We start from the raw sequence: 13,524 nt of genomic DNA, 5'->3' as shown, positions 1-13,524 counted from the left end.
AACTATCCCATTGTCCAATTACAGATTGCTAATCTTGAACTTGAACTAATCTGTTAATCTTGTACTTGAACTAATCTGTTAATCTTGTACTTGAACTAATCTGTTAATCTTTAGCCAGATCACCCAGCAGGTGGTTTTCTGGTACTGAAATCCTCTCATTTGCTGTGTATAAAAATGCAAAACACATCTATTTGTTTTCATTAGGCCAGAACAGTGAGATCTGTGAACACAAAGACGAATACACCAAAAGTTCTCTAACTGTTCCTTGCTCATGCATATACTTTAAAGAGGCTGAGGAAAAATAGAAGATGTCTGGTGGCCTTTTTCATCTTCACATAATGTGTGAAGACTGTCACAATACCAAAACATCCCCCCCTCCCTCAGCCATTACTCTCAGATAGAAACTACCAGCTCGGTGCAATAAAAACTCTCATATCATCCTGCAGATCCTCAGTGTGGCGAGGAGCCCCTCGAGGCTTTCTGGAAGATGACCTCATAGATGGAGTCTCCTTCAGAGGTCAGTCCGCAGAGCGTCTAGTCTGCTGCTCTGTGAGGGCTGTGCTCTATGCTTTCTTGTTGTCAGTATCCAGTTATCAGTAAAAATAAAAAAAATGAAATATAATCAAGTGGACAACAATTTAAAGAGGCAAATGAAATGCATAGAGAGCTGGGCATTGTCAACATGTGTTGCGCAGTGCAGTTACCAGTTACTGTAAATTAAATTCCAGCTGTTTGAGTTTTACAAAGATATCTGAGTCTGCAGCAATTTCACTCTTGAACTGAGTGGTCTGTAACCTGATTGATACAGTATTGAAAGACAATTGAAGCATGGGTCTAATATTCTAAGAGTTTAGCAGTCACATCCCTCAGGTATTCCTGTCTAATCAGCAAAGCTTTTTTAAAAAATGTTTGACTCTGACTCTGCATTCTAGTAAGCTCTAAGGTATTCAGTTTGAATTGGGGCCCACGGTAATTTGAATGGGAATAATACTCTTGCAATCCCGTTGATGCAGGAGATCCAGGTGGTACTAGGATGTCAAGGATAGTAATGGCCTAACCTCAAGCTGATACTAACAGGCACTGTGTTATCAAAACAGACAGACCTCTTTGTCTAGACATTGTCAAGTCATTTAACATTTAATCCTCGAAAAGTCCTTAAGGAGCATAACAAGCATTCACTGATAATGAAATCAATGGGTGACACACAGACGTCAGTGAAGGATGGAATACTCCAAGTGCACCACTGACACACAGTCAATCCTTATTTACTTAATTGCATGGCAAGTGGTTCACATGGAGCTATTTGTCTCTCTGTCTGTCCCACTGTTTGTCAGGATGTTTCATCACTGGCTGGGTTTGTCTCTGCTCCCATCTGTGCCCGTCTGTACGTGTGAGCTGGCGCAGAGACGGTGCCTTTGCCATCACGGCCAGCACAGGCTGCATCCCCACCATAAATCCTGAAATAACGGAATGCACAAAGATGCGCTCCAGTGTGAGCCACAGCAAGAGACAGGGAGGGGTGAGACGGGGAGAAGGAGAGAGAGGATGAGGGAGAGAAAGAGAGGGAGACAGAGAGAGGGAGAGAGAGACGGAAAGAGAGAGAGGGGGAGAGGGAGAGAAAGAGAGGGAGAGAGAGAGAGAGGGAGAGCAGGAGAGAGAGAGGGAGAGAGAGAGAGAGGGAGAGAGAAGGAGACAGAGAGAGGGAGAGAGAGACGGAAAGAGAGAGAGGGGGCGAGGGAGAGAAAGAGAGAGAGAGAGAGAGAGAGAGGGAGAGCAGGAGAGAGAGAGGGAGAGAGAGAGAGGGAGAGGGAGAGAGTCGAATGAGAGCGAGGGAGAGAGAGACAGAGACAGAGAGAGGGAGAGAGAGACGGAAAGAGAGAGAGGGGGAGAGGGAGAGAAAGAGAGGGAGAGAGAGAGAGGGAGAGCAGGAGAGAGAGAGGGAGAGAGTGAGAGAGAGAGGGAGAGAGAAGGAGACAGAGAGAAGGAGAGAGAGACGGAAAGAGAGGGAGAGAGAGGGAGAGGGAGTGAAAGTAGGAGACAGAGGGAGAGAGATGGAGAGAGAGAGAGAGAGAGAGAGAGAATGAGCGAGAGAAGCTACACAAACCCTACTAATTGGATCAGTAGAGCCAAAGGCACTTTCTCCTTCTCTCTCTCTCTCTCTCTCTCTCTCTATCCCCCTCTTCTCCCCATCTTAATTGGAAGCCGGAGAGACCAGTCGAAATCGCATTAACAGAGGTCCTGACAGAGAGGACCATCAATCTTTTTTTATTACGGTGTAATGGGGGTTCTTGGGAGCCGCGATTCGATTTGTCACCGGCCTCGTTCGCTGATAACAGGCATTTGTCATCACTTTCCCCCTGCGTTAATGTTATCATCCCAAGCCTGACAGCTGCCTCCATCCAGGGAGTGCCAGCGACACAGCACATCCGTCAACATAATATTTCCACGGCCAAGGGGACTGCTACAGCAATAAGCCACATTAAAGCACTTATGAGGAGAAAATCTGTTGTCATTAATTAAAATGTTAGGGGGCGCAGCGGGTCTTCTTTGTGAGGGTACTGTGTCTGTTTGTGCTCTTCATGAGGTGGCAACATTGTCGTACTTATTTCCATTCTGTTGTCCATATGTTTAATTTGTCATTTTTGGATCCAAACTTTAATACGTGCAAGAGCAGATTCTGGGCTATATTATATACACAGATTGTAGGTTGATCCTCAGAATATGTAAGAAGTATTGAAACTTCTCCGTAAGAAAGCAAAGAACACCTAATCACTGAAGCAGTGCACAGTACAGTACCTAAGCGTCTTTTCACTCTCCAGCCACAAGGGGGCAGGGTTGAGCCTGCAGTGACAGGTGCTGAGGAGACGGTAGATTCCTCTGCTGCTAATTAGACCAACATCATCTCCTCCTGCTGACCTACAGGACGACAGTCATTCCATCAGGGGAGTCAATTCAGAGTGAAATATTAGCTTCTCTGTTTAGTGCTGTGCAAGGGAGGTAGGTGTGAACGTAAGAATAATTAAATTCCCTGTGTTCAGCAGCAGCAGAAGAAAACATGGGTGGAATTAATATACTACAGGCTTACATGCACATTTTTCAACATCTAAAATATCAAAATGCCTTCCGCTGCTTCTTTTTGGTTTATTCGTCCAAAGTCACAATGGCTGGAACGTGTGGTCCTGTGTGGTTAGCTCTGATAATGAACTCAGAGAGTACAAGCTGTGCAGTGGAGGCCCAGCGAGATAACATTTAACCAGTCACCTTGAGCCCAGTGGATGAGGACTCAGAAACAGAAAGCCAGACACGATTTAGCTCGCCATTTCTCTTGTTGCACCAGGAGACGTGGGTGTTTTATATCATTTATCTATGCGGGCATCTTCTGGGGAGCTACAGAGCCTCACACAGATGGAGTGCACTGCCTAGGGGCTAGCAAAGCTAGCAGCGCGTTCACCATCCGCGGCTCTCTACACCTGATAGACCAGTCTTCTTTTAGTTACGATACTGCCACAGACACGGTTCATGGCTGATTCTGAACACTGTGTTTCTAGAAAAGATGCACACCACAAAGATATAGAATCAAACTGATCTGGAATTAACATGGAATTTCTGCTGTTTCGATTAATTGAATTGAAACTTAATCCGATTCGGTTAGATTTAAGTTTAAATTTATTTACAGAATCATATGTTTACTGGGGTGAGAGAAAATATGGTAACTACTGGTTGTGCCTCAAAGTGGATAAGAATAAGACCATGTGGAAAAAAATTCTTTTAGAGGCTGTCTGGCTGTAGATGATTGATAACCAAGCTGAGCTCAGTACCCATAGAGCAAGAGTGGAAAGATAACCCTTTTCTTTAATTAAGCATCAAGTCCGCTTCCTCAGTGAGTTAATGAAGCTGCTCTGAGTTGGCACTGGAGCTGTTTGGCAGAAACTGCCACATCTCTACTCAGATCCTGCTTGGTAAGCTTTTATCACCCTGCCCCCTGATGCTTCCAATAATTGGACTACCACAGATCCATTTAAAACTCTTTTATTTGTAATAAAAACCATGAATATTCTTAAAAGGAATCTCAATGCACATTAGGTTAAATACAGTTATATTAGAAAATAAACTCTGGGTTTTTTTTTAACACCGATCTTCATACATAACAACTATAGCCAACCTTATGTTCAACATTAGATAATTTTGAAATGAAAATGATGTAATAAACCAGAAGCAGAATCCACTGCATCTCAGTGGTGCACAACCACTAAGATAAATCATCACATATGTACAAAGACTTTCAATTGGAAATCAGAGTAAAATCAGTAAAGGAGAATCCTAATATCACAGCACCTGTGCACATTGTCATACAATACAAATAATACAGTGTATTGAAATTTAATTTTACCTGAATTAAGCAATACTTTATTCTTTATTAAATAAGACTTATTAATACTTCATTAAATAAGACTCAAAAAAGATTCCAGTAATTGTCCTACCCATGTGAGCATCAGTATTGTTCTGATACAGGAAATAAACTAATTTTGTATAAAGAAATGATGGGAGGAAATACAGGAATAAGCGGGTTCCTGGGTTCAGGGACAGGAGGAGCAGTCAGACTCGAATGAGCTATTTTCGAGTGCTCCATATCCATTGATCCTCTTCAGGTGGAGTTGATCCATGTGGTTCAGGGCCTGGCTCTCTACCAGTGCCTCTTTAGTAGCAAACATCTGACTGATCTCCATGAACGTCTTGTTCTTCGTCTCAGGAATGATAAAGAACACGTACACAGCTACAGCCAAGCACACACTGCAGAACACCAGGTAGCAGTAGGATCCTGCAGACATCTGTGACAGAAGAGGACAAGTTATTTCAGCGTTTGGCTAAAGGAATGAGAGGAGAACGAATGGTCCATGATCTCTGGGAGTAAGGTGGATCTCTCATTGCCACCTTATGCCTCATACAGTACGTTTGGCAGTCAAATACACTGAGGTTTAGTCTGCCTTACTGACTTTTGGCAGCATTCACTGCTGCTAATTTGCCGTGGTCCAGCTCTAAAGGGCCTAATGAATATTGGTTAAATTCCTCCAAACTGTCTTCAGGGCAAAGAATCACTATGTAGTGGATTTTGGTTGGAGCGCTTTTTTAATGAATGGTGAAGATAAAAGGGGCAACTACACCTGCAAAAAAGGGAAGATAAAGCCAATGGTGAAGTTGGCCATCCAGTTGAGAGAGCCTCCCACAGTGTATGCGGCAGGACGATGCGATTGCTTAAAGAGCTCAGCCGTGATCAGGAAAGGAACTCCCGCTTAAAAACACAACCAAAACCACATTCAATATCACATTTGATTTCTCATTCATGTTTTAATAAGTCAAATGTTCTCAACATTGTGTGTGTGTGTATGTATAAATATATATATATGCATAAGGGCACTGCTTTTCCATAATGCAACAGTTCATGCTGGGAGTAGGACAATAAACTAGCTTTACGAGGTGCTCGTTATCTCAATATGCAGGAAGTGGGGATTGTTCCAGTGCTTAACTTCTAATCCCTTTTGGTTACAAGTGAAAAATAAGCAGGCGCAAGGTGTTATTTCAAGTCTAATGAATTCAGGAACAAGCCAAGCGGCAGCTTCATTATTTGTGCATGATAATTGCAGTAGAAGGCATGCTGCAGTTAAACTGATATGCAGCTCTGGTTGTAATTCATTGTTCATGCAGGATTTTTGTCTTAAAAAGCCATATTCATCATTGTTTATGAACAATGAGCCATAAAAAATCCTAATTAAAGACGTAATTACAGCGATTGAGACTGCGGCCTGAGAATGAATTATAGATTTTGGAGTGGGGTTGGATAATACATCAGCGGAGTAAAGCACATGTGGTCTCATTCATCATTCCGGCAGTGCTCCTCTGCTCTGGTCTTGTGGTATGCATAAACGTGGTGCTTGATATTGATATATCACTAAAAAGCAACTTATGCACTTACAAAGTTATGAACTATATTTACATCTTCTCTTTTCCCAGGTTTGTGACTAATGTCATGCAGTTCAATTGTGTCACAGTTGTAAAAAGTGTAGACAATAGGATGTTAGACTTGCACATTCATACACCACTATATAGCTTGTAAGTATGCTGCTAGACTACTGTTGGTATTCACAGTTTGTGTTAGTTGTCCTTTAGCCCTTCATTAGTGATCATTTTCTCGTGACTGGACTGTCATTGGCTGGATATTTTTGGATGAGGGACTCACAAATTGCTTAACACTCAAAAGTGAGCTATTACAATGGTGTAGTGAGAATGGTCTATCAACCAAACCAGGTAGGTCATCAGTGGTCCTGTGGACAGAAACTGACCAGTGGTGAATAGTAGAGGAACAATGGTGAATTGTGCACAGTTAGGTGTATATTTGTGTGCTTTTTAAGTACAAAGTAAGTGTTATTTTAAAGTGGTCAGTACTATATATATACTTGCATTGTTTCGATGTTACTTTGCTATTATTTCATGATAATGAAATAACAAGGAAAAAGGGTTATGCGTAATGTGATCTAAGGAACATCATTTGATCATTATGTGAACCATTTGACTTAATTATGTTAAGAATTTTTTAAAATGCTTTCTCTATATAATTAATTAATTTCTTGCTGTAAGGTAAATAATTTAATGCTTGGAACGTCATGGGCAGTTTTATACGTTGTGGTTTGATGTGGTTTGCCTCCAGGTGTCGCTATTTCCCTATTTCCAGACATCGTCATCAGAATCTGGGGTCAAAGGATAGCCATCTGTTGATCCAGTCTAAACAATACTCTAGAGACCGTGTCTGAACATATGCAGCAAGACAGCACCATTTGACATGATGAAAGTATGGTTTTGATGGATAGCGATTTCAAAACAGTAGAAGATACAGGTGCACTACTCACCTGGTCCTATACAGAACCCAGCAATGATACCAACCACACAGGCCACACTCACATACTTCATGAAGTGCACATGTGTCTAAGGAACGGGGGAGAGGAAAGCACAACTAGAACTCTTACACAGGACACATAACACAGAAACACGTCATGCTACTGATTCATATTGTTACATCACATGACAAATCCTGTATATACAGAGATAAGTCATTTTAATAGCTCTAGAAAATCTCACCTGTAGTATGAGGGAAAGTGTTATTCCAGCACAACACATTCCCATAACCCCAAAACCTCCAATTATCAATGGCCTTCTTCCAAGCCGTTCAATAGTAAAACACTAAGGACAAATGAATTCAGATAAAATGAAATCAATGTTTTCCTTGATTTTGATTCATTGACATTGTTTCAAAAAATCTTGATGAAACTAGCATGGTAGTTTATGGTACTGACAAAAATAGAGGATTGCAAACAGCACCACTGGTACCAGACCACAAGCACTTCATATATCTTCACTGTTCTGGCTGTTGGTAAACCCCATGGGGTATTGCTCATGGCACCGTTTTGGAAATTCCACTTTGGTTCTTTATCCCATTTGATACTGTACTTTCCAACAGCAACTCAAACTCTAGGACAATATGAGAGGAATGTTATATTTGTCATTAAGTCCTAGTAAAGATGAGAGCCAAAGCAGTGTGCAGAGAGCAGCTGACAGCAGAATGAATAGCTGTAATTTTATAACCAATCTCTGGCCTTCCTCCCGTGTGCCATTCGCCTCCCAAGTGAGGACCAATTGACACTGACAGCAATGAGTTCTCCTGACTAACAGCACGCCTCGCCCCCTCCAGTCGCTGCTGGTGCATCACTAAATCCTGGCTAAGCGATGCGACTGGGAGAGGGAGCCTTCGTCTGGCCTCCATTACGGCTTTGAGATGTGACCCAGGGAAGGAGCCGATGGGAGCGAGGCTCATCCGTCTCTCTAATGCCTTCAACTCATCTCATGCAGTGTTTCCTATGAGTGTCAGAGCGGAAAACGAGAGAAAGTGAGGTGCAGAAGATGGAGATCAAAGCAAAGTAGAGCAGACGGAGGAGCAGACAGAGGAGCAGAGAGTCTCTGGAGGGAGAGGGAGCTCACACAGGCCTGTTTTCCACACAACTCCAGCACAGTGATGCAGGGAGCCACTCGTTTTCACTCAACACCCATGACTTCTCAACAACACTTCTGCAGTGTCAAAAAGAAACATGTAAGAGCACAAACGCTGTGCTATTTCATGACAGCCTCTATGACAGCCCTGATTTGCTACTATGGGCCAAATGTGATGATTTTGCAGGGGTTTTATTCGAACCACAAGACTCACCCCTATTAAGCCTGCAATGATCTCTATTGCCCCGGTTCCTACAGTGGTGTACTGGATCTCAGGGGCTGGAATTCCTGCATTATGGAAGATGTCGTTGGTGTAGAACCAGATCTGTAGTCCAGGAGAGAAAAAAAGAGTGGGTGAAACAGAGGGCCATGGTCAGAGAGGATGAGGGAAGGAGATGGCGAGTTTGGCGTGTACAGGTGGCGCATCGTGGCTGCGTGGTTACGGTGTACAACACTTCAGATTCAATTTTGGGGCTGGAGGGGTGTATGTGAGTTTAGGCAGGGGGGTAATCAGAGGGAACACAGACGGTTTTAGAGCTGATAGGAGTGCAGAGGACACACACGACCAGCCTGTCTCCTGCTGCTCTGGCTCAACTCAGCCAAGACTCGCCACCTGTCAGCCCCATTTACCTCACACACACACACACACACACACACACCCACACACACCCACACACACACACACACACACACACACACACACACACACACACACACACACCCACACACACACTCACACACACACACACACACACACACACCCACACACACACACACCCACACACACCCACACACACACTCACACACACACACACACACACACACACCCACACACACACACACACACACACACACCCACACACACACTCACACACACACACACACACACACACACCCACACACACACACACCCACACACACCCACACACACACTCACACACACCCACACACACACACACACCCACACACACACACACACACACTCACACACACCCACACACACACACACACACACACACACACACACCCACACACACACACACACACCCACACACACACACACACACACACACCCACACACACACACACACACACACACACACACACACACACACACACACACACACATCCTTCATGCAGGCACATTCATGATCCTATATATAATTGCAATCTACAATCACCATCTTCTTCGGTCAGGGCTTATTGTCTTTTCTCTTGTCTTCATCTCCCTTAAAAGGCATTTCTGATATTTTAGCAAGTAATCACATCTTTGATATGTGAACATTTATGACATTACTGAGTATCAAAATATTTTCTAACCTTTTTTGTCACCAAGCTTTTCTCTTATAGAAGCAGAATTGTTTTCATGCAGGGTTTACAAATGGACCTCAATACCCATTCAAAACTGACATGTAAAAATCTTACATAAGCTAGCAAAGTAAAACCTTTTATGTGCTAGCAAGTGTCCAAGAATATTTTGATAATAAAAATGTTTCATTTACTGTCAGATCACAGTGCTTTAGAGCATGTGGTTTTAAAAATCAATTTTGTATCTGCTTGTAATGATAAAGGAGTGTTATGGTAGGTGTTGCTGGTCTTGGCAAACATCTGCTTGGAGAACAGAAGAATAAAATAGAACTTGGAGAAATGCAATTAAGGCTTGATTCTGAAAGCACAGTAGGTAGGTAATATACAATGTAGCTCTGACTGCACATGTTGTCAGTCAAATAAAAAAAAACAAAACATAGAACTTTATCACATTACAGAAGCCAGTATACTTAGTTACCAGAGCAGTGAGAGCCCCACTTTATAATAAAAGCATTTCCATACAGGAATGGCCCGTCAAATGATTGATATGATTTTAACTAATCATATTTAAAATCATAATCCTTCCTCAAAGGCATCTTTATTTTTCATCTTAACATACAGACAAAAATAACACTGTTAAAATCGCACAATTAAAGGTTTTGTTAAGAGTTTGAACATGTGAGAATGCTTGTGATGGATATAGAGGGATTACTGAACATGAAAACCTGCAGCTGTGTATTGCATCTATGCTCCGTATTACAGAATCAATGGTTGGAGCAAAGGTGCGGAGTACATAACAAGCTTTTCACAAATATCATCATTCAGCAATATCATATCCTCCCAACGGGTCCTTCCCTGCTCCAGCTCCACCTTGGCCCTGCTTGTTAATCATCACTTACACCTGCTTTAGATTATAGACTCATTAGTACCAGTGAATGTAGACCTCTTTCCCTGGCTCTTAAGATCTCTTTTGCATTTCTACAATACTAGGTCCTTTAGTCCTTTAGTCCTTTTTGCCTTAGTGCAGTTTTACTTGTTTTTTTAAACTGCATGTTTTTTCAGTAATAGATTTGCCTGCAGCATCTGATCCCTGCTGATCCCTGCTGATTGTTAGGACACCAGTTTGGGTTGTTGCTAATAAAACTTTTTTGCATATACAGCCTGCTTCCAGTTCATCATCATGATCTCAATCTACCATCATGGTACAAATATTTCAACTCTCACATAACATGTCTTTACCTAATCTATGTGACCAATGCAAGCTTTGTTGTATTTAATGGAAATAAATTTTTGGTAATATCTTTATTTGTTTTCATGATAGAGTACAGCACATTCAAGGCTTAAAACAAATTCTAGAAATAAGGATTCAAATTTGTTGAGTTTTCACAGAAAATATGAGCGTTCCTCCATATCTGTTCACTTAATTGATTTTATTGTAATGAATTCACTTAATTAATTTGCACCTAAGCGCAGTAAATATCTTTGGATTGGCTTGCATAGGCTTACTCTATAAAATAACCTAGAAGCATCTTATGCAGACCTGGAAAAGTGCTATTCTGGTGAGGTTATCTGTTTCTCCATGGCCTGCAATATCATGGCAAGTTCTTGGTGAGATCACTATCAAAGCCTGGGCTTGGGCCTACAGTGCCAGCTTTGCTCATATCTATACCAGGTTTTCATGAAATATGTACGAGGCTATGCAACATGCACACTCTCATCCCTGCAGTGAACTGCAAAAATAAACACGGCCTTACTGCATCAATACCCGACAGCTGCATCCCAATGTTGATGACGACCACAGAGAGGACCTGCCAGCGGACGGTGCGGTCTAGTAGGAGCTGCCACACAGACACAGTCTCCACTGTAGACAGGGAGCGCTGCTCCTCCTGCATCTCTTCAATCTCAGCCTGGATGTTACACTTGGCCCTGTACCACTTCAGAGCTGCAGGATACAGATGAGCATTAGACAAAAACATAGAAGGTCACATTCAAAAAACAGAATTTTATTTAACTGACATTTAAACGATTAAATTCCGAAATCAAACAAATCTTTAAAACAATAGAGAATGAACCAAGCTGGATATTTCACCTGTGATGGTGGCATGGACATTGTGCTTCTCAATTAACAAATAACGAGGACTTTCTGGAAACCATGGCAACAGCATCACCTGGATGAATGTTGGGACAACCACCAGGGAGAGTAACAAGGGCCAGTGTTCTTCCTGCCAGTCAAAGCAGCACAGGTATACTTATAATATCAAAATGATGAAGAACTAATCTATAATCCTCACCTAGCTACAATGGAATATAACAACATACAGTTCTGTTTGCCCCTGTTCTTTTTAGACCGGTCAGCAAAACTCTACAAGAAAGAAATATTGTTTAATAAGTTTATAATAGAACTATTCTCTCATGTACCTTTCCAAGGAGTTCATGCAGACCCAGAAGCTGAGCAGAGAAGACCCCAGTGCAGATAAAGATACTGGGCATGAGGCCCAAGAAGCCTCTCAGGTTTTTAGGAGCAATCTCCCCCAGGTACATGGGCACCACACTCAGAGAGATCCCTGGAATAGGGAAAAGGACCCACCACAGGCTAAAGTTAAGCTGCATTAAAAATCTCTGCTGTTCAGTTTCTGACACCATGTTACCTGAATGTACTCCTGTGATGAAACGACCACAAATGACCATCTCAGGTGAGTTGGAGATTCTGCTAAAGCCCAGAAGGGAGCCTGCTATGAAGACCAGCACAGTTGAGTTGACCACGGTTCCTTTCCTGCAAAGACCGACACACTGAGTCCTGTTCCTGCCACCACTCATTAAGCTAGGGCACTTATGCTCAACAGCCAGCCACCAGGGAGTTTAACTATCAAAACCAGATAATTGATGTTCCACGACCGCAGTGCTGAGTAAAATAGCTGGCCTCCTTGATTAGTTCTATCAGGTGGTAAACTTTCCCTGTGATTTACACCCAGCTGTGCCATGCTCTGCGTTATGATGGCCTTAGTCCTATAAAACACTTTGCTGGGCCAAAATTGATTAGAACATTAAATGGAGTTGTGAATCATCATCTTTCATTTGCATTTAAATGTCTGCAGTCTAATCTTGTGGTTCCCGTGAGATGCTCAGAGCAGACGAGACAAGTGCAGGAGTGCCCATTTCCCTCTGTGAGCATGTCAAAGAACTCTGTCTCACACTCCTACATGAATGGACCTAAACATACATTCCATCATACATTAGTATAAGCTGTCAGGTTAGCATTTAATTTTATTATTCTTTTGTTTGTTTGTTTGTTTATATCAATGCTACATTTGTAATGGTGCCAGTCAGTCAGTGAGAGAAGTTTGGAGTCTGCAGGGCAGTACAATGACATTGTCTCTCCTCCATAATGTGCCCAAGGTCATCCAGAGTGGTAAGAGAGGTCAGATAGGCTAACAGATGAGGTGGCATGTAGGCATACCTCACTGGTCCTCACACTCTGGAGAGTACCTGGCAGAGTGACCAGTCAGAGCCAGATGTTTTGGGGCCTCCTCTTGACTTACCTTCCAAATTTGGTGACGAGCATGCCCACCATCAAGGAGCCGATCAGGCCACCGATGGCAAAGATGGATACGGTGAGTGAGTACATGAGCGTCAGGGCCTCCCCGTTGAGCCCAGTCCCATTTCGACTCACAATGGTATGGTTATAGAAGTCCTTAATGTACTGTGTGTGTGTGTGTGTGTGTGTGTGTAGGGAAAGGAGAGAGAGAAAATATTGCATAATGACCCACAATCCTGTAAATGAATTTTACTTTGCATTATGAATGTAAGCAACAGTATGGCATCATAAGAACCTATTTCAGATCAAATGTTTCAGATTTAAAGCTCCTGTTAATACAGAATTATCAGACTGGAAGAACTGGCTTCAATCAACATGTGGCAATCACTCCTTTGAGTCTCTGTCTCTTTCCCTCTCTCTCTCACACAGTCATTCTGCATTCTCAGGTCACATTCAGGTCACATTGCATGTTCCTCCTGTGTGGGTTTGCTCCATGTACTCTGGTTTTTAAATTGGGTGTCTTTAAATTGGCATGGTGTGAATGAGTTGTGACCCTGAATTGGATTGAGGTGGTTTAGAAGGTGAATTAATTAATGTCCTGTGTGATCCATCAAGTGAATGTTCTATAGCTCAGCACAGTTTTG

The 13,524-nt window shown here is 42.5% G+C and overlaps 1 protein-coding gene across 1 annotated transcript in view; it reads right to left on the bottom strand.

Annotated features, from left to right (window-relative positions):
• Window positions 1-4,577: 4,577 nt before the first annotated feature.
• The window catches only part of slc2a15a (solute carrier family 2 member 15a), an 11,308-nt gene continuing 2,361 nt past the window's right edge, over window positions 4,578-13,524 (bottom strand). Inside the window, exons 3-12 of the mRNA XM_027022974.2 lie at window positions 12,885-13,045; window positions 11,994-12,118; window positions 11,764-11,909; window positions 11,435-11,567; window positions 11,100-11,287; window positions 8,252-8,362; window positions 7,132-7,233; window positions 6,903-6,978; window positions 5,163-5,290; window positions 4,578-4,829 (exon numbers count right to left, since the gene is read on the bottom strand). Coding sequence (XP_026878775.2) covers window positions 4,578-4,829; window positions 5,163-5,290; window positions 6,903-6,978; window positions 7,132-7,233; window positions 8,252-8,362; window positions 11,100-11,287; window positions 11,435-11,567; window positions 11,764-11,909; window positions 11,994-12,118; window positions 12,885-13,045 — 1,422 coding nt within the window. The remainder of the gene's footprint in view (window positions 4,830-5,162; window positions 5,291-6,902; window positions 6,979-7,131; window positions 7,234-8,251; window positions 8,363-11,099; window positions 11,288-11,434; window positions 11,568-11,763; window positions 11,910-11,993; window positions 12,119-12,884; window positions 13,046-13,524) is intronic.

Source organism: Electrophorus electricus, chromosome 12, assembly GCF_041902795.1.
Source record: "Electrophorus electricus isolate QZ-2024a chromosome 12, ASM4190279v1, whole genome shotgun sequence".
NCBI lineage: Eukaryota > Metazoa > Chordata > Actinopteri > Gymnotiformes > Gymnotidae > Electrophorus > Electrophorus electricus.
This window is presented reverse-complemented; position numbering and strand designations above follow the sequence as displayed.